This window comes from Sycon ciliatum, chromosome 8, assembly GCF_964019385.1.
Source record: "Sycon ciliatum chromosome 8, ocSycCili1.1, whole genome shotgun sequence".
Lineage (NCBI taxonomy): Eukaryota > Metazoa > Porifera > Calcarea > Leucosolenida > Sycettidae > Sycon > Sycon ciliatum.
This window is the reverse complement of record NC_088650.1, coordinates 7,006,063-7,027,630: the sequence shown is the minus strand read 5'-3', so window position 1 is coordinate 7,027,630 and position 21,568 is coordinate 7,006,063. Positions and strand designations below refer to the sequence as shown.

At 48.4% G+C, this 21,568-nt stretch overlaps 2 protein-coding genes across 2 annotated transcripts in view; one reads left to right on the top strand and one right to left on the bottom strand.

Moving 5' to 3' along the window:
* The first annotated feature begins 686 nt into the window (after positions 1-686).
* On the top strand, positions 687-7,115 carry LOC135823080 (iduronate 2-sulfatase-like). Its single transcript, XM_065335911.1, has 6 exons — positions 687-1,206; positions 1,324-1,447; positions 2,346-2,478; positions 3,698-3,985; positions 5,483-5,643; positions 5,812-7,115. The coding sequence occupies exons 1-6, from the start codon at positions 1,055-1,057 to the stop codon at positions 6,433-6,435; spliced, it is 1,482 nt and encodes a 493-aa protein (XP_065191983.1). The 5' UTR covers positions 687-1,054; the 3' UTR covers positions 6,436-7,115.
* A 4,459-nt stretch (positions 7,116-11,574) lies between these two features.
* Positions 11,575-21,568, bottom strand: part of LOC135823078 (uncharacterized) — a 28,729-nt gene continuing 18,735 nt past the window's right edge. The window contains exons 16-21 of the mRNA XM_065335910.1: positions 21,145-21,254; positions 20,380-20,791; positions 19,268-19,483; positions 17,756-18,486; positions 13,659-13,720; positions 11,575-12,822 (exon numbers count right to left, since the gene is read on the bottom strand). Coding sequence (XP_065191982.1) covers positions 12,197-12,822; positions 13,659-13,720; positions 17,756-18,486; positions 19,268-19,483; positions 20,380-20,791; positions 21,145-21,254 — 2,157 coding nt within the window. The 3' untranslated portion in view covers positions 11,575-12,196. The remainder of the gene's footprint in view (positions 12,823-13,658; positions 13,721-17,755; positions 18,487-19,267; positions 19,484-20,379; positions 20,792-21,144; positions 21,255-21,568) is intronic.

Sequence of the window (21,568 nt, the reverse complement as noted above, 5' to 3'; positions counted from 1 at the left end):
TCAAGGACTTGGATCTGTTTCTTTGAAGAAACCAAACTGACCGGAGACAGTCTTTCCATGATCCATGATCCACCGACTAACGTAACCGTGTAGCCTGTACTGTACTGTAGTCATGGTAGTGTAGTGTAGCTAGTACTGTGGCCTAGGTAGATTATGCCGAAACGATGCCACACACAAGCGATACGATACGACCGGGACATCGCTGATATATTCGGCGATGGTGTCTTCTGCGATTTATACTAGTAGTAGTAGTAGTGCTGCGAGCTGAGAGACTGGCACCGTCAAACTGTGGCCGCGCGCGGCTCCATCTCGTCTTTGGTCAAGCCATCAACCCTGCCATTGGCCTGGGCCGCAGGCTAGGGATGAACTCATGAAGGGCCGCAAGGAACTCGAGGTGTGACTGGATCACACGAGATGCCCGTGCTTGGTACCTGTGGGGTGAAATCCCCTCCTCGTCTACTGCCAGTACCGCGTACTGCCGTACTGGTCTCGTACATCGTCTAGTGTCTAGCACGCTACATACGCGCTGGTCACGAACGTCATTACTCACCTCGCGTGCTGTCAAACAAACACCCTACAACTTACACAAGACAGTACAAAACAAGCGGACGAGCTGCGCGCGGTGTTGATTTTTCACCACCAATAGGCACCATTGCCATTGGCACCAAGCTTCAAAACAAAAGTGCAAAACCGTGGCGGAAAGATTGACCCGGCCTGGTCACCCAGCACTGCACAGCGAGTAGAAAGGAGAGCCGTCTTTCATTTTCAGTGAGGATATAATCATTGCCACCGGTAGACGCCCCTGCATGGCCTGAGCGGACTTCAATCTTCACGCAGTGAAAGAAGAAGCCCTGTTAGTGTTATGTTCGGTTTGAGGAAGAGAGGTCTCCTTTACGGACGGCAATAACGCATCCATTCTGTACCTGGAGCTAAATATCCTCCATATCCAGATATCACTGGCTGGAGAAAGTCAGTGTGCACCCGCATACGTAGATCTACTGAGGTTCAGTACAGGTTTTGGCCTTGGTCCGTGGTACCGCGCCGCCCGCTCATCATGTTGACAGAGGCTGGCGTTCCCGTTGTTCTACTTCTCTTCTGTTCGGTACTGGGACGGCACGCGGTGCTTGGCGAAACCACCAACGTTCTCTTCATAGTCGTTGACGACCTGCGACCAGAGCTGCAGGTTTACGGATATCCTCGCGTGCGGTGAGTAGGTTGAAAACTTAGGAGACCGTAGAGCATAATTGTATGACCAGAATTGTCTTTCATCTATTCCCATTAATCATTCCAATTGTGCTATTGCGCGTCATTTCCCACCCGCAGGTCTTCGAACATTGCGGGCTTTGCGAAGACTGCCACGCTATTCCGCAGTGCCTACTGCCAGTTCCCGCTGTGCGCACCGAGCAGAACGTCATTCCTGACGGGCCGACGGCCAGCGACTACGAAGGTCAGTACAAACCTGCACTATATGTACTGTGAAAATTGAACTCGAATATTGAGCCGGATGTAATCATGGATAAAAGGAAGGACGAACTCCTACTAACCTACCCCTTCCCCATTTCTAATATTTTCACTTTTTCAGCTTTTAAGTCCCCTCGTGCTTCTTGGCACCTTCATTCGCTTCCTTGTTATAGGGCTTGAAAGTGATGACGTCAAAAACGGCCTGGGAGTAGTAAATTGACATCAGATTTCTATTTTGGATCCACTAAGGTGTGACTTTGCTATTGCCTCAGTATGTGGGTGCATAGCAACCCACTCATGTCGTATGCAGGTGCAACTTTTACTTCGCCACCAGTTGTCACCCCGCCCCCACTAGCCAAATCAGTCAGTTTCACTGGCAACATCACCTTGCTGTGAGTGAGACCGCTTGAAATGTGCTTGGATCCATACAAAAACTGGATCCAGGTGGATCCAGTTTTCGAATTTTTCAAATTGTTGCTATGCCATTGCTATGGAGTGACGTAGCACTTTCAAGCCCTATTGAGCACTGTGACCTCTGCTCGTTTGGTCACTGCGAATTAAAATATAATCAACAACAACTCGTAACATTTTTGTCTTTCCTTTTATCCATGATTATGTACTGTGTTATTCCTTTGCAGCATCCAGTGTTCATTACAACGAGCATGTGGTCACTGGTAAACAGTTTTTTAACTAAGCCCATTTTCTCCCAACTCCTTTATCGGACATGTAAACACGACTCGGCATCTGGTTCCCTCCTTGTTGTTGTTGTTGAATTTTATTAAAAGTCGCAACACAAACAGGCGATGCCGCCTTCTTTTATACATGCGAGCGACATGACAAATTTAATGAGAATAGTACCTTCTTGATGTGCTTTGGTTGAAAAGGTGTTTGACTTGACGACCTACTTCCGGGATGTGCCGGGGATGGAGGATGCTGTCACGCTACCGCAGTTCTTCAAGAACCAAGGCTACACGGTCAGTGGCGCTGGCAAGATCTTTCATCAAGGATCCTCTTCAGGTTCGTACACAGTAGCTGTATAAGGAGTGATACCCCTACTTTGAGGAGTGGTAGTAATGTAACTATTGTCGTCGGTCTAAGACGGCAGTGTTGCTAATTCTCTGAGAATATGCGCACTCCCTCGCAGCCATGTACACATCCGATCAGTCTCGATACTCCTACTAAAATTATTTCTTTGCTGGAAACAATCTTTTCTCCTCCCCCAAATTCTCAGTCAGAACCGATTCCTTGGATTAACACAATATATAGAGGAGATGCTGGGTTTCAACTCCGAGTTTCACTTGAAACCACACAATCATCCTTCAGGTGGGGGTACACCATATTTGAGTACATCTATTGAATCACATTCACTCTACACTCTATTTTCAGCATTTGGGTGAGACCTGGTATCGGTATGGTATGGTATTGATTTATTTGAATTCGGTATCTCAACAGTACAATGTACAACTTGGGAAGATCCGAATGACATAGATACATAAACATAAAAGTGGAGTAGGTGCTACAGCTGATCATTTTATCGCAGGTTGTGGGACTAAACTAATACCAGTATGCAAGTACACAATAAATAAAAGCTGAATAAATACGACTGCATGACATTGGAGAAAAGCACCAAGTAGAGCAAAACAAAGCGACACATCACTCATTGAAAACATTTTCAAAACTTACTGGTCACCGTGCCTGCAGGGTACAACTTACTAGCCTGTTTGACCTTTTTTGGGTGCACTCCTGTCACTCGAGTTGAACTCGAGTTGAACCTTGGTGTGAAAGTTGTCGGCTGCTGGCGTGGTGACCAGGTGATTTGGGCACTGCCCAGGAGCACGTGACCGCTTCTTCAACCATGTTCGATTGGGAATAAAGGATGAACGCTGCATCGCAGCCTTTTAGGACCAAAACCAGTCGACTCAGCGTCCAAAAGACTACAACATATGGGCCAATCGCGGTCATCCGTGCTTTTATAAGAACGAAATAGCGCTTATAGTGACATTTTGCATACAAATCCCCATCTAGTAGGGCGCAGTCACCCAGTTTCGGTGGAAGTGCGCGAGTTCGATTGGGATTCAAGTAGGAAGGGAGTGTCTCGGCTTTCTCGGACCAAGACCATTCGACTCGGCACCTCGAAGACTACAAGTGGTGAAATTTTGATTTTTGCCTTAACTTCCCCTTTAAGATGAGGGTGTTTAAAAAGCTGCTATCTTTTCTCACATCACTACGTACACAGGTGATAATGATCCAATCAGCTGGACGGAACCGTACTACTTGTCGCCGAACAAGGGAAAGTTTGGCGGCACCAGCATCTCGTGGCAAGCGCGTGATGAGGACGTACTGGAGTTTCCCGATGCGCAGATAGCCACACACACCATTGAGCAGCTGCGCTCGCTCAAGGACGACAAGTTCTTCATCGCCATGGGACTGCACAAGCCTCACCTGCCGTTCGTCTTTCCCAGCGAATACCTCGACTGGTACTCGGGCAACATACCGTTAGCCAACCATACAGATGCCACTGAAGGTGAGTAGGAATAGCAATCTACAAAAATCGTGGCCAAAGAAATCCAACCTGTCACAGTGTGAGTCAAAAGCAGCGCCGCTTTTCCATTTCAATTGCATCCCGTACGTTCCAAAAACTGACCAGGGGACCACAACAGCTTTGGCACTGCTTTCGGCACCTGGGTCGGATTTCTTTGGCCACGACTGTACATTTCTGTGCTCTGTTGCCTGTGTATTTAGCTGGAACACCTGCCATAATTATTATCCTCGCACCTGGGGTTGGAGTGAGGTGTCCAAGCAGGTGAATCGAAGGCACCCCCTCAACATGTTCTATCTTGTTTCGCAGCTGGTTTGTGAGAGACCATAATATGCGGACTGCTGATCGCATGTGCAATTCTGCACATCGCACACTGTAGCAATCCATGTTCAGACCAGGAAGCAGTATGTATTGTACTACTCCCCGGTCCAGACCTATGTGTTTTTACCATCTAAAACCAATCTACATGTTCCTAAGTGCAGTTTGACTATTTTGTCTGATGATTGGCCATTTGGAACGAAACTTCTAGTCCAGGGCAACTCCGCTTCTTACCTGCCATTCAGCAGTATCACGTCAGACCTCAGCAGACTCGGCACATGATTTGTGTTGCGTACAGAAGCAGATAATCATACAAACACGCCATGGGTAGAAGTAGCAACACGGTCCAAGGAAAACACACGTCAGACATAGCAGTTTGTTCAGGCTATGTTTTTTATAATGTAATTCTGGCTGTTGAGTGGTCATGTTGGAGGTTGAGGAAAGGCAAGAAGTTTCTTTCAAGTGTTGTAAGTGGGGGTACAGCAGCAGAATAGTGAAAATAACGTTGAAGTGCAGTTGGCGGTTTTTGTGGGAAATATAGTGTACAATATAGTGTGTCAAGGATTCCTTACTGCTGTATCAAACACGATGAAGAGAAAAAGGGTCGAGAAATCTGACTTAAAGTTCGATGGAGAGTGTGATAATTCTGGAGAAAGCTACATCCAGGACTTAGCTCATCATGAGTTGGAAGCTGTAACTAGTAAAGTACCGTAATTGTTATTACTCCCTGGTTGGCGGTTTGTCAATCGCTGGTTGGCGGTTTGTCAATCGCTCATCTTCAGCATCAAATGTGGGGCAAATGTTTGCTCCTCGCCCTATCGCGGATCAAATAATAATGAAAGGACCAACATAAGTGCATGTACGTACTTTTGTGTGGGGAAAGTCGTGCCCCCCCGATCACTATCCTGGCTACGCCCCTGGTGCTCACGGTGCTGTGCTCACGGTGTTGTGTACTATGCTATGCTCACGGTGTTGTGTGCTATGCTGTGCTCACGGTGTTGTGTGCTATGCTGTGCTCACGGTGTTGTGTGCTATGCTGTGCTCACGGTGTTCTGTGCTATGCTGTGCTCACAATGTTTTGTGCTATGCTGTGCTCACGGCGTTGTGTGCTATGCTGTGCTCACGGTGTTCTGTGCTATGCTGTGCTATGCTGTGCACCATCAGGTCTTCCAGACCTGGCGTGGAGTTATTACAACGAGCTGCGAGCGTACGGCGACATCGAGGAGCTTGATTTGCCCGTAACCCCGGGCAACTGGATGCCGGCATACAAGGCGAGGCAGATGCGCCGTGCGTACTGGGCAGCAACGTCGTTCATCGACGCCCAGGTACAGTCAGCTCCAGCCAGTGCCTTAACCCGTACCATTTACATGTCAATATAACCCTGGCTGGTGTCAAATAGAAAAAAAGTTTTAGAATTGCAGGAGCTAGTGGCTTAAAACTTTAAAGGGATCATAGCCTTACATAATTGCTCTGTCTCTCCACATTGCTTACAGATTGGACGAGTACTGGTGGAGTTGGATGCGCTCGGACTGGCCGAGACGACGGCAGTGGTCATTGCCAGCGATCATGGCTTCCACCTGGGAGACCTGGGTGAGTGGTGCAAGCAGACTAACTTTGAGCCGTCAAACCGTGTCGTTCTGCTAGTGCGTGACCCGTCACTGCCACAGTCTCGCGACCTGGTTGTCAACGAAAACGTTGAACTGCTCGACGTTTACCCATCGCTGGTGGAGATGACCGGACATAGTGTGCCGGAGTACCTGGAGGGGAAGTCCCTGAAGCCGCTGATGCAGGAGCCGGGTTTCGTGCCGCCGCTCTGGCACAACGCAAGCTTTTCGCAGACGCACTCGCAGCACGCGCGCAGCGTGATGGGCTTCACGGTGCGGACGACCGGCTGGCGCTACACCGAGTGGGTTGCTTTTGATAACTCCGCCGGTGAGCCTCTGTGGCATGACCTGCGCGGCACGGAGCTCTACGATCACCGCAACGACGCCAAGGACGTGTTTGGCGGACACGAGGAAGTGAACCTTGCTGACAAGTCTGGATACGAGGAACTGAGGTCCCAGCTCCGGTTGTTACTGCACAGCCAGTCTGCCATAACACCTGTGCCTCCAGTTTAGGCGACTGATGTGAATCAGGACGACACCGATCGCTTGGTGTGAATAGAGCCAAGTACTTTGTGATTACCGATAAGCACGTGCATTTTGCATAAGCAGCCAACCGGCAACATTGCGATCGCATTGCAATGTTTGATGTTCTCGTATGCCATGGGGTGTGCGGTCACGGTTCATGGCACATGTGTTGTGATTATCAACTACTACAACTTGAAAGTCTTCTTGGTGCTCCTGCTGGACAGGAAACCAAACAAAAACCTTTGCCAAGCTACTCCTCTCAACCTGACTTCTGAGGCTAGGAATATTTAGAGTTGCCTCCACTTCAAAGTTTTATGCAAGAGCTATCATAAATTTATTGACTATAGGCTCTTTATGTCCGAGCTTGGCAAAATCTGGCTTTGGAAAATTTAATTTTTTCACTGATACCAGTTTCGGCTTCATGTTCTCTGTGCTGCGCTGACGAGTCCACAAAGGATGAAACAGTTCTTCTGTCTGCAGATTGAGTAGACTATATTTTCTATACCAGGTGTAAAATGCTGTGACTATTTTGAGGCAATTTCGTTTTTTTCTTCGACTTGAACAGGCTGTCATTATTACTTAGGATACTAACCTCCCGATACTAAACACAATCTCTTCCACACGTCTCGAATAGGATAATGCTGAAATTGATATTACCCGCACACATACGAAGGGCAGCACTGAGTTGGGGAAGATCAGGGAGGATTGTCACTCGCTTGGCTTGGTGGTATGCCGTACTGAGAAGCTGAGTGGAGCTGTTAAATGCTGTTTTGTATGCTGGCTGTCAAATCAAGTCGGTAGAAAAATAAGATGTGGACAGTAACACTAGCATAGAGTTCAGTACTGCACAGTGGGATAATAGCATGGTGGTATGGTACATCCAATCATCAAGCATATCCGTAATGGTCTCCTCTCACTTGTCCACGACTGGCTCTCACAGAGCATGGTGGTATGGTACATCCAATCATCAAGCATATCGGTAATGGTCTCCTCTCACTTGTCCACGACTGGCTCTCACAGAGCATGGTGGTATGGTACATCCAATCATCAAGCATATCCGTAATGGTCTCCTCTCACTTGTCCACGACTGGCTCTCACAGAGCATGGTGGTATGGTACATCCAATCATCAAGCATATCGGCAATGGTGTCCTCTCACTTGCCCACGACTGGCTCTCACAGAGCGGTGGAAATTATTTTTTAAAGGGGAAGTTAAGGCAAAAATTAAAATTTCACCAGTTGTAGTCTTCGGGGTGCTGAGTCGAATGGTCTTGGTCCGAGAAAGCTGAGACGCTCCCTTCCTACTTGAATCCCAATCGAACTCGCGCACTTCCACCGAAACTGGGTGACTGCGCCCTACTAGATGGGGATTTGTATGCAAAATGTCACTAAAAGCGCCATTTCGTTCTTATAAAAGCACGGATGACCACGATTGGCCCATATGTTGTAGTCTTTTGGACGCTGAGTCGACTGGTTTTGGTCCGAAAAGGCTGCGATGCAGCGTTCCTCCTTTATTCCCAATCGAACATGGTTGAACAAGTGGTCACGTGCTCCTGCGTACACCAGTCACCTGGTCACCGTGCCTGCAGGGTACAACTTACTAGCCTGTTTGACCTTTTTTGGGTGCAGTCCTGTCACTCGAGTTGAACTCGAGTTGAACCTTGGTGTGAAAGTAAGTTGTCGCCTGCTGGCGCTGTGACCAGGTGATTTGGGCACCCAGGAGCACGTGACCACTTGTTCAACCATGTTCGATTGGGAATAAAGGAGGAACGCTGCATCGCAGCCTTTCCGGACCAAAACCAGTCGACTGAGCGTCCAAAAGACTACAACATATGGGCCAATCGCGGTCATCCGTGCTTTTATAAGAACGAAATGGCGCTTTTAGTGACATTTTGCGTACAAATCCCCATCTAGTAGGGCGCAGTCACCCAGTTTCGGTGGAAGTGCGCGAGTTCGATTGGGATTCAAGTAGGAAGGGAGCGTCTCAGCCTTCTCGGACCAAGACCATTCGACTCAGCACCCCGAAGACTACAGCTGGTGAAATTTTGATTTTTGCCTTAACTTCCCCTTTAAAGTTTGTTAGGATAATAGGAGCATTAGCCTGATTAGGTGTACATATGTCATTTTACACAAGGATATTATCCGCAGACAAAAATAGGAGGAGGTTATGGTCTGAGTGAGATGAAGTGGGTGCATGGGCGGCACCAGCAAAACATGATTCAAGTCAGAAGTGCTGGCACTGGAATACACTCTAGAGTCATACCTCGTTCATCCCGGTCGTCTGGGCGGTCTGGGATTGATCACTGCCAAACTTCGGGATCCGGATACCCGAGGTATGAGTGAGCGAGGCACCTGCACTGCTATTTCAGCTGACTTGGAATCGTGAACCGCGCCACCACCAGTCGATGGTCAGAGCATACTGTGGTCTCAGCATGCGATCTGCATTTTTTGAGCGCTGTCCTCTGGCTCTGCTTGCAGGTCACAAAATCGATCACAGTGCCAGCTTTCTTCCCGGCTGGCCTTGTTATAGTCTGGCTTGCTTTGAGTTGGAACGCTGTGTTACACGCAAATAGCTGGTGGGCCCCTAGGAACTGGGCCAGCTCTCTACCTCTTGGGCTGCGATTGCCAAGGTTGTGAGGACCCATGAACATTTCCCACGAACGCCGCTCGCCTAGCCCTGCATTGAAGTCGCCCGCAAGGAAGAACATATCAGACGACGAGAGCTGCGTGACAACTCGGCCAAGGTCAGAATAGAATTCGTCTAAACGGGGCGAGTTTCGGCCCGGCGCGTGGACATTGACCACTGTACATAACGACGGCGATTCTCGCTGATCGGAAAGAAGCAAGTGGACCACGGAAATCCTGTCGGATACTTTCCAAAAAGAAAGAACGCGCTCTGCAACCGTCCTGCCTATGGCAAAGCCAGTGCCATGGTGAGGTATTTCTGAAGGCAGCCCTATTAGGCGGCACCCGCCGGTGGACTTATCGAACCCATCCGGGTGTTTTGTCTCTTGCAAACAACAGATGTCGACCTGGTATTTGTGAATGTCCGCAGCAAGCTGCTCCTTCTTTCGTTCACTGGATAGATCGTAGACATTGAAGGACGCTATCGACAGTGTACCACCAGTAGATCTACTACTAGTACTAGTCAGAGGACGGCGAGCGTGCCAGATTGTCCGTGGAAGCCTTAGCACCTTCAACGCCATTGAGCCCGCTATCCGACAATACGGGAAAAGTAATAGTTCTCGCCGTCTCAGAGAGCCATCGAAACAATCATAACAATACCAAAACGTATCTGACTACAGCGTAGTACTGACTGTTGCAAAAGCTGAAATCATCCATTTCGGCCGAGCTTCAGAGCTCGAGTCAACTACTAAGGAACTACTACTTGTAGTAACAAATGATATTATTATTTACTACGACATGAATTGAAGTGGGAACTCACTGTCAGGGGGACGGTATATTACCGGTAGCTATCGCTGTTACAAGCAGTGCGGCGCGCGCCAAGGCCCCAGCTAGCTTTATGCAAATTATGGGCAACCTGCACTGGCATTGGCAACGGAAGCAGAAAGCGACATCTAAAAGTTCTTTCTAGGAGGAGTGGCGACTTCGGAGGGTCGACGAAGTAGTAGATCCGACGACGCGTCGACGCATAGATCTACGTGGGAGCTCACGCTTCCTAGACTGCCGAACTAAAGACAGTACTTGACTCTTGACTGACTCGACCTCCCGACTACCATCCGGAGCACATGTCACGATCTCGAGGAGCCCACCGCACCTTCCACTCGACATACCTGCAAGAAAGCACCACTCCCTGCTCACACTCAGTCATAGTGCTTCGGGGAGCTCACCTCTCATCAGTTGAGGTTGAGAAAGCTAATAAAATGTAGTGCTTCAGGAACACTACATTTTATAACGCTCCAGCAGCCAAACATCACAAGGGATATACTTTGAAGCTCCCTTTCAAGCGTGACATACTCTTCGCGAAGCCCCAGGTAGCAGCGTGAGCCAGAGTTTCCCATGGAGGGGTGAGAAGGAGACGCCGAGCTAGAGGCATTCATAACGCGCTCACCTCCAACGACTACTCACGCCCCGTGAGGGATAACTATACGACTTAGAAGCAGCGACTTTGGCGGTAGACGAAGTAATACTAGTAATAGTTGGTTTCTCCTATGGTTGATAAATATGGTGGTAAAGACACACCTGGCAATATGGCGGTAAACACACGCCTGCCCACACACGCTCTCTAGGCTGCAAAGTTCTGGCACAGAGCTCTCCTTCTCACCACCACCACCATCAGTTCGCGCCTGGCGCCTGGTCGTTTCTGGTGGTTTCTCCTACGTGGAGGAGGTCGCACTTCCTGCAGAACTTGACACTTGACTTGACTGACTCACCACTGCCCTGCCAGCCAGACCATACGACAAGTCCATCGAACCGTCCACTCGGCAAACCTGCAAGAAAGCACCACTCCCTCTGCGCAATACACAGTGCTTCTAATTCGGGGAATTCAACCCTCATCAGTTCAGCTCAGAGAGTAGGTTGAGGAAGTAACGACTTTTTACGTTAGTTGTGCGGCCAGCGGTAGTATGAACAGCAGGGTCAGTGACTGTGCCAGTGGCTGGTTCTGACACTACCGTGTACAAAACATGTTGTTGTTGGTTGACAGCATTACATGCATGAAACAAGGTGGAGGACACCGTGTTCGGAAACAGTGACCTTTCTACACATGTGTACAACCATCCACGGTTGGTAGAGCCCCGGTCGGTTGCGACCATCTGAACGTGCCCCCCCCCCCCCGTATTGCGGATCCAATAATACGCATGAAAGGACCAACATAAGTGCAGTCTTTGTGGTCCACTTCACAACAATAACACACACAGAAGTCTCTGCTGTGAGCACGGTGGCTCGGCAATGGCGATCCTGGCTGCGCCCCTGCCTGACCTCTTTCCTTCTTTCTCTCTCCTTGTACATGCTACTTCTTCGCTAAATTTATCACTTAGCCGTAGTGGACTGGTTACCACCCTGGCCTTGTTACGCCATTCATCCGTCCGTTTCACTGGTTCCATTTGCTTGTAGAGAATGAGCAAAAACTGGTTTGTGAAATTCCTTGAGTCCTTGAGCACTGATGATGGTGGTAACGAGTTTCAATTTACTGTTCATTTTCTTGCAGTTATTAGTTAGTGGTTCGGCATATTTTTTACACGCACACACACAATACAAAAGCAAAAAATGCTACTGACAACCACCATTCAGTCTTTTTAAATATGACTTACTTAAGGGGGGGGGTAACGTTAAGTTAATTAAATTTTAGCATGTCACCTTAGGGAATAAAATGTGTGGGGTGTGATGAACATCAGGGGCTGTCTAATAAAGCCATCAGTCTCGGTATCAGTGTCGGTATCAGTGTCGGTATCAGTGTCGGTATCAGTGTCGGTATCAGTCTCGGTTCTCAATGTCAAAAATACTACTAGTAGATGTTTACCAAAAGAAATCAACAATCAAGTCAAGTCCACCCTCTGGTGAATTTACAAACCAGCACCACTGCTAAATTCCGTATGGATGCTTCTGCTAGTCATTATGCTACGCAGCGGATATGCAAGGCAGTCTGTTAGTTAGTACGCTTGAAGCAGCAGCAGCAACAGCAGAAATAGCAGCAGCAGCAACATGAACACGATATCTTGATCTGAATTATAAAAGCAAAACCGCATATGCGCAGGATTGTTTATGAACTGGCACTTGCCCGGCTCACCCCTAGAGAGTTGACTCCATGCAGACAACATCCAGCGGCTGCGACTTGCATTCGGACGGGCCATCCTCGAGCGTGGTTATGCCGTACCGATTGTAATCGTAATGCAGATCATCGGTGCCCACACTGCTTGAACTGTTAGTACTGGTGGCGGTGGCAATGCGTGCAGCGCGGTACGGATCATGCTGGTGGGAATACGATGACGAACGCGAACTTGTCGCCGTGGAAGAACGCGAAATATCCGTTCCCGTAAGTAGAGAGCTGCCGTTGCTTTCCTGTCGAATCGGGGCACGCTCCCTGTCCATGCTCCACGTAGGACGGCCGCCGCTGCTATTGACATAGGCTGCAGGGTGTGGGGACACTTGTCTCTGCACCGTATGCCGGTGCCCGTTGCTGTCAAACTCTCTGAAGATCGGAAGCGCTGTCGTGAAGCCGTCCGCCTTCTTTCTCTGACGCTCCTCTTCCACCTGTAATGGCGATGGCGATGGTGGTGGTGGGAGATCCACCTCGGCGGCCGCTGCCACTGGTGTGGTGTCACCGGAGTCCTCCTCGTCCGTGTAGAGTTGGCGTGCGTGGTCTTGTGCCACCGCCGGCGCTAACTCAAAGTACTCACTCGCACTGGATATCTCCTCTGCGTGTACGGCAACAAACACGTCAACACGGCAAAGCAAACGAAAATGACAATGTCACACCAGAGCCTGTGGTAATGAGCTGTTGGCCGATGAGACGGGGAGAGGATCAGCAGAAATCCACAAACCAGAACCAGTCAGTCTTGTGTAATTAACAAAATAGCCGCCGTTCAGAGCTGCGCCCTATTAAAAACTTTTATGATGAGCAAATTTGGTTGGTCCAACCCAGCCATGCAAGCTATGGACCGGCAATCTGTTTTGTCAAGTCAGCTGTAGTGAACATCTTCCTAGCTGACAACTGTACAGTCCCCAACTTGTCCAAAGACAAATAGACACACAACAAAGTTTTATAACCAATGATACGGAGACTGAGATACCCAGGGTTATGGAGTTTGAGTAATCACGGATACAGTGATTGAGTAGCCATGGATACGGTGGTTGAGTATCCATGTATACAGTGATAGAGTAGCCATGGATGCAGTGATAGAGTAGCCATGGATACAGTGATAGAGTAGCCATGGATACAGTGATTGAGTAGCCATGGATACGGTGGTCGAGTATCCATGGATACAGTGATTGAGTGACCATGAGTACAGTGATTGAGTGACCATGGATACAGTGTTTGAGTGACCATGGATACGGTGATTGAGTGACCATGAATACAATGTTTGAGTGACCATGGATACGGTGATTGAGTGGCCATGAATACAGTGATTGAGTGACCATGGATACGGTGAGTCACCATGGGTATGTATGTAGGCTACAGTGATGCCTCCCAGCATTACAATAGTAGTGGGACAAGGCATGTCTGCGGGACTACTTGACTGCACTTCCATACCTAATGCTGGTGGCTTCCTCCGCGTCGGACTCGTTGGACTTTGGCGTCCACCGTTGGTCACCCTAGACATGTGAGAAGACAAACAAGCAAAGAACCAAGACGTGTTTGGACCTAACAGTTACCGTATTTTACGGAGTATAGGCCGCACTTTGCACACTCAAAATTCACCCAAAAAAAGGAGGGGGGGGGGGGGTTGCGGCTTATACTCCGGTGATCAAATTCACGGTGATAAATAGGATAGATGCCTGTATTTCGTGGCAAAAAAGAGGGGTGTGGCTTATACTCCGGAAAATATGGTAACAATCTTCCACTGGCCATCCACAATCACGAAAGAATTTTGGCAAGTTTCCATTTAAAAAAATTACCACATGTGTGCTTGTACTTGTACTTGCTCACTGCCAGAAACTGGTCATGTCGGGATTTTCACGAGAGGTAAGAGATTCAAAGACCCTACCCACCCCACACACACATGGATGCATAACAAGTGTGCATACATGTGTGTGTGTTCTGTTCTTTTTGGAATCTGTTGAGTTTCTCGATGATCTTGATAGTTCTTGTACTAAGCTTGAAGTTGACTTGGTGTTTGATTACTGTACTGCTTGATGTCTGGATTCCAGTTTTTTCTATTTTTTTCTTTTCTATTCTTTTCCTTTCCACTTACCGTATTATCTCTAATATAAGCACAGTCTCCAATAATAGCACGTCTCCAATAATAGAACACCTTGGGGCGGCATTCAAAAAATAAAGTGCTCAGTCTCCATTATAAGCACACTGTGTAAATTCATTATCTGTCGGCGAAAAAAACCCTGAAATGTGTGTGTCATACATGAATTTGGCATGGCAACATGCCTCTGAAATGAGGTTGAAATCATAATGGAGCAGTCTCCAATAAAGGAACGTCTCCATTAGTAGCACGGGGTGGAGGTACATTGAAAAAATAAAGGACCGTGCTTATATTAGAGATAATACGGTATCCCGTTATCGGCCCACTTAATAGTTGTGTATATCACTGTTGAGGCATCCGAAGGTAAATAAAATAAATACTACAGTAAAACCTGTAACTAACGACCACCCCTTGGTGCCCGGAAAAGTGGTCTTTAGTGGCAGGTGGTCTTTAGTTAGAGGTTTGCACCGCGTGACCATACCGTATTTTTCTGGTTGTAAGTCGACCTTTTTACGACTTAAAATAGAAGGAGAAAGGGTGGGGGTCGACTTACAACCGGGATTCGACTTATAACCGGTAACTATCAGAATCTTCAAAAAAATGACCTGCACTGCATGCACGAGTGCACCATGTTTACACATTTTTGCCAGTTTATTGGCCTTTTTCAAGGATTGGGACGTTATATCCTCCAATAAGTGGTGTTTACATGATTTGTTGATGTGTCAGTAGCAGGAGGTGGTTAGTAGTGCTTCTTTGGGTGAAAACTTTAAAACGCAGAATTGAGACCTCCAGATAGAAGGGTCGACTTATAACCGGGGTCGACTTACAACCGGTAAAATGCGGTATATGGATCCCATTATATGATAATTATTATGTATGTCAAAATGCAGATAATACAATCCCCCACCACTTGCGCACTGACATTCTTCTTCAGATCATACAACACTTGGAGAGAGAGAAGATCAAGTTTCATTGTAGACATTAAATTCAGCTCCTACTTCTGAAGCCAGGAGTCAAGAGTTCCCTGTTGAAGCTTCTCTTTGCGCTGGGCTTCAAGTTTGTTCATGAAGGCACCAAGTTTCTCTACATCCATTGCCATGGTAGACAAGCCACGCTGCAACGTAAACTGTTGCAATGTTGAGATGCAGGACAGTGCTTCTTTGCCGGATACTTCTCTGACTTCTGTGGACTCAGTGTGACCTGGTGACTGAGCTGTGTGATTGCACTTCGACAGAGAGCCGCTCAGTCTTAGTTTCTTCTTCGAGTAGTAACATCGATCAAAGAGCGCTTTGGATGCGCTCTCCAAGACGTTTCCTATCATGTTTGTTCTTGACAGCACTTGAAATTATGACAGGTGTAGTGCAGTCCACACTGATTCCACAGTCAAAATGAGACTGCGTTCATTTGTCCAGCTGTAGTATCGAAACAGTCCTTTCAGGACCATGGAAAATCATCAACATTTCGAGAAGGAGCTTCGAGTGAAGCAGCGGCGAAGGTCCTACACGAGAAGTCTAAAACATAACAACCACGCTGGAAGTCTAAAACATAACAACCACGCACTCACAAGCAAGGAGAGTTCCAAGTTCTTTAACCTGACCGGTTTCTGTGACATGAGTCACTTCATCAGAGGAATGAGGATAAATGACAATGTGGAACTCAATATAACCAGCGAACTGGACAGACAGGCGTTGAGCACTGTCGAGTAATTAGCGCGAAAAAAAGCAATTTAGCGATTTAGCGCGAAAGAAAGCGTGAACAAAACACGGGGTTGCTTGCGAGGCGAAAAAACAAACACGAGGTTGAGTGCAAGGCATGGCATGGAGGTAAAAAATACACCTATACCCATCGTGAATGTGGTTTCCTAAAACATAAGTTAGCGCGAAAAGAATTTTGCAGGGTGCGTTGAAGGCTGAGGAGGCCAGGGTGATAGTCAGTAACAAAAACTGTGGGGCAAGAGGCGGAAGCTTGCACAGAGCTAGCTGGAGGTATGAGTTGACAGCTAGCTGGGGTATCACTGAACGCATCGTGGAGAAACCTAGGAGGGTAACCACGCTTGCGAAGCCTGGTCCAGAAAGCATCACGTATAGCGAGCAGGGAGGTGATCTCACTGTTTGTGTGGTTATAGCGCAGCAATTCAGCTTTAATAAAAGCTCTGAAACATGAGCGGGGGTGGTCGGACGTAAATGGGATGTACAAATAAGCGTTCCTGGGCTTTTGGAAAGTACTGAATGTGAATGTGGATTTATCATTAATAGAGATGATCAAATCAAGAAACTCAATACTTTTACTGGGGTCTGACCACGTAAGTCTGATGGCGTCAAGTTTTGCGTACATGTGCCGTTTGACGGCAGGCAGATTGCTCAGTCTTTTGATGATTAAGAGAAGATCATCAACGTATCGACCGAAGAACTTTATGGTGTTACGGAAGACTGAGAGTGATGTACGCTCATGGACGAAGAGGAAAATATTTGCAAAATTAACCGCCATGGGTGTACCCATGGCCATGCCATTCTCTTGGTGATACACCAAACCATCATGCTCGAAAAAATTATTTCTTAGCACAAAAGAAATAAGATCAATGAGCAAGTCTTTCATGGGGTGATTATTTTCGTCGAGGAACACGTGCAGGGCATTGGTCGTGTCTTTCCACGACATACATGTGTAAAGACTTTAGACGTCTGCAGTCAAAAGGGAGCAGTCACTCAAGTCATCGATCGACGGAGTGATCAAACTCTTTACAACATCGTTAGTAGAAGTAAACACAGTGTTTGCTGATTTCATGAGACTCTTTATATGGTAGTCGACATAGCGAGAGGCTGGGGTTATGTTTTAGACTTCCCGTGTAGGACCTTCGCCGATGCTTCACTAGGTGTAGTGCAGTCCACACTGATTCCACAGTCAAACTGACCTGCGTTCATTTGTCCAGCTGTAGTATCGAAACAGTCCTTTCAGGACCATGGAAAATCATCAACATTTCGAGAAGGAGCTTCGAGCAATGTTTGATTTCCTACATCGCGGTCGCTAGTTACGGGTCAAAATTCGACATTGGGACAAGAAAAGGCGGTCGCTGGTCGCGTTCAGCAGGAAGTCGCTAGTCACGGTACATTTTGGATGTGAGATTGTCTGTGCCTGACGAAGTGGTCGGTAGTACCAGGCTGGTCGCTAGTCACGGTGGTCGTTAGTTACAGGTTTTACTGTACCACTACTAGTACTACTACTAATGTGCTGTAACCCCCACCCCACCCCCACCCCCACCCCCACCCCCCCCCCCCACCCCACCCCCACCCCCACCCCCACACATGGACGCATAACAAGTGCGCATACATTTGTCAGTGTATTGTGCTGTAACCCCCTCCTCCCCAAGGTGTTGACCACTCTCAGCACAGTGGATGTATCACCTGTCACAATGCCCCGTCATACCAGCACCTCTCACCTGACCACGCTGCCATCATCCGGAACCAGAGTGGACGTACTGGTACTGCTCCGGCGCAACTGGATCACGGGTGGCGTGCTGTCGGACGCCTTGCCAGTCAGACAGGGAACTTGTAGTGTGGTGGCCGCCGCTGCTGCCTCCTCAACGCCAATCAGATCCAGGGCTCGGTTGCGTGCCAGTGACGAGCGGCGTGTGCTGTGAGCGGACACGGCAGCACTGCCATTGCTATCGGCTGCAGCATCATCAGCAAGCGCCTGCAAAGCAGTTGCATTCTCCTTGGCGTGCAGTGATATCTTGGACAACGGAGAGTAGCTGGGGGGCATTGAAGTGGCAAAGTCCGCCACTCGCGCACCTCCCTCGCCCAAAGGACTTGGGCCGTTGGTGCTGTCCAGTGAGCTGCTGAAGATCCTGGACTTCAGCATCTGAATGCTGTTTCTGCGTCGACGCCGTACGCCCGGCGACTCGCCGAGGTCGAACGACGTGGCGGTGGTAAGGTGTTTTTCGGCAGAAGCCTTTCTCGCAGTGTCCTCCGCATCACTCAGGCCACGTCGGCCCAGCTTCAGTATACCACGTTTCGGCTTGGGCCGCGGTGAACCGGGTGCCTGGGCGGAGCTTCGTCGCAGGGAGCCGAACCGCACACGGCCCCAACCCTTGTCCTCGTCACCCTTGTCCACCGAGAGATGTGCTGCCTTTGCTCGCTTGTCCTTCTTCGGCTTCTTGCTGCTCGATTTCTACCATTGGAATAAGCACGTGTATAGCAACATGGCAGGCATGCGGGTGCACAAATATGCAGACAGAGAGACGGACGGACAGACAGACAGACACACACACACACATACACACACACACACACACACAGAATCATGAGAATAGGGTAATCATACTAATCAACTCTCCAACTGTATCTACAGAGTCTGGGCTGTTACGTGCTTCGCAGCTCGCACAACCGCAACTGACTTTCTCAGCATGGCAAAGCGGCAATGATTCTGAATACCGTGTTACTGTGTCTACCACAGCCCTGGCTGTCTATGCATGCAGGTAACTCAACTTCAAATATACACTCCACAATCAGCCATCTCCATGTGCTAGGCACCAGAAGACACACAGATAATAGAGTGCGCAACCTGAAGATATATAGATCGACACGTTTTCAAGGTCATTTCCCACAGCCTGGGTGGTGTATAGAAATGTTGAACTTTCCAGGTGAAACGGGAAGAGTGAACTCTTTCCTCACCAATGCCACATTCAAAAGAGCCAGGAAAGAAGAAATGCAATGCTCTCCGTTGCATCCTCAGCTTGTTGTCTCCACAGAAGATTTGTTTGTTGTTTGTTTGTATTCTTTATTTACAGTGGGAAGTCCAAAACAGGGGCCTAGCCTATAACACTGGTCCCACTAGTGAGGGAATGCTGTATATCTGTGCATAAGGATCAGTGAGTGTAACAGCAACAGATGGTTCTAAAGATACTAAATCCAGGGTAGAGTAATGGCTAAGGAGTATTCAAGTAGCTCACCCCTGGGCCATGTTGCCCAATGGATCCTACGCCCGAGTCATCCTGTGCCTGGTGGTGCATCATCGATACGGTGGTGTTCATCCGTGACAGCATCTGTGCACGTCTGTTCTCAGACTTCTTCAGCACGCCCTGGAGACGCTCCATCTGTGAGCTGCCTGACGAGGCATTGGTCATATTAGTGGCCACTGACACTGAGGCGGTGTATGGGTTATATACCTGAACAGACACGTAAATGTGGACACACACACACACATATACACACACAGACACATAGATGTGGACACACATACACACACACACACATACACACAGACACATAGATGTGGACACACACATACACACATATACATATACACACACAGACACACATAACTTACATACACACACATGCACGCAAAACACACACACATATACACACACACACACACGCACGCGCACACACACACACACACACACACACACACACACACACACACACACACACACACACACACACACATATATATATATACACAAACACACGCACAAACACATAGTAATGATCCCCAACAACCACTACCTGACGCGAGGGTAACCTCCAAGCAATGTGTAATGCCAGCCAGATTCCTACCTGTAGGTTTGTGCTACATATTGGCAACTTGTGAGAGACCTTGTGTTCGGTAATTCCATTCGCCTGCATCTTTTAGCTTAGCAGTGGAGGCTATCTGCGGTCGCCATCTCTGCACTTTGTCGCGGCTTTGTCAGGCCAGATTAGGCAATTGAATGACCTTCCCTGACACGGGGGAAAGGATCGATCAAGCAACCTTTAAAGTTAGCATGCAAAGGAATGCCAGAAAATGGCAACTGATGCTAAATACAGTAAATCCTGTCAAGGCAACCACCTGTCCTAGATGACCACCTGTCCCAGAAGACCACCTGTCCTAGAAGACCACTGCAACCAGGACTAAGGGATGCTATTTCCAGTCAAATAACCCTGGATAAGGAGACCACCTGGTTACAGAGACCATGTTTTGAAGGTCCCTTGAGCGGTCGTCATTAATACACAGGTCTCACTATATACCATACAGATACACACAAAACGGTAAAAACGGTAGAAGAGTCTCTGTCCTTACTTCGTATTTGTTGTTCCCCAGTACGTTGGAGCGGGTGTCACGTCGCGTCAGCTTACGCTGCGACGGTGGCACCTTACGGACGGGCAGTGGACGCTGCTCATCACCACTTTCCCCTTCCATGGAGAGAGAGACTGACGGTGTGCGCCGGTGCTGCGACAATAGGCTCACACCGATCGGCGTCGGGTACATTGGCTTGTGGCTGGAACTGCCGCCGGACAGTAAACTGCCCTCGTCGGCACTGGAGACGAGTGCGGACGCAGACACTGCCTCCGAGCTGTACGCTGGCTGCAGGCCATGGCTACCACCCCCGCCTCCGCCTCCCTGGCGATAGTCCTCCGTGCCGCTGTGTCTGCTTTCCGTGCTGTGCGAGCGGCTGATATGCTGGTACTTACTCGACTTCTTCTTTCTTGGCCTAAAGCACCCGCAGCACGGGCAAACGACAGACAGACAGACAAACAAGTGAATGCACGGAAAGACAGATGGAAAAACAGGCATGCATGCGGACAGGTCCAGATAGACAGACACACAGACAAATACACAGACAGACAGACAGACAGACAGACAGACAGACAGACAGACAGACAGACAGACAGACAGACAGACAGACAGACATACGGAGAGACAGACAGACGGAGAGACAGATAGACAGACAGACAGATAGACAGACAGACAGATAGACATACAGACAGACAAACAGACAGACAGGCGGACAGACAGACAAACAGCGATATAGTGATACGGGCCATAGCATTACATATGACTTACATAAATGTACACCTTAGTGTATCGCCGATTCTCTGCTTGAGGCGATTGAAGCGGATCTCCATGACCAGGACAGCCAGCAGCAGTGATGCCACCATCATTATTAGCAGTATCTACACAAGAACAAAACTCTTGTAGTTTAGATACCAGACACAGGATGTCAAATTACGCAAAATTGCAAACCCATCAAAGGAAATTATCCGTAACTCCTCCTGAACCACCATGTCTCCCCACCCCCACCTTGTCCTCGCTATCATACCAGTGATATTAGAATCATTGTCTCTTCCTACCCCTCTCTCCACTCTAGCAATAGACGAGCTTCCATTCAGCCTCTACTGGGACTTAAAAAAGCTACCAGGAAAGTCATCCTGCTGTTATCTCTACCAGCCATCAGCATCATGATTTTCTATTTTTTTATCCCCCCCCC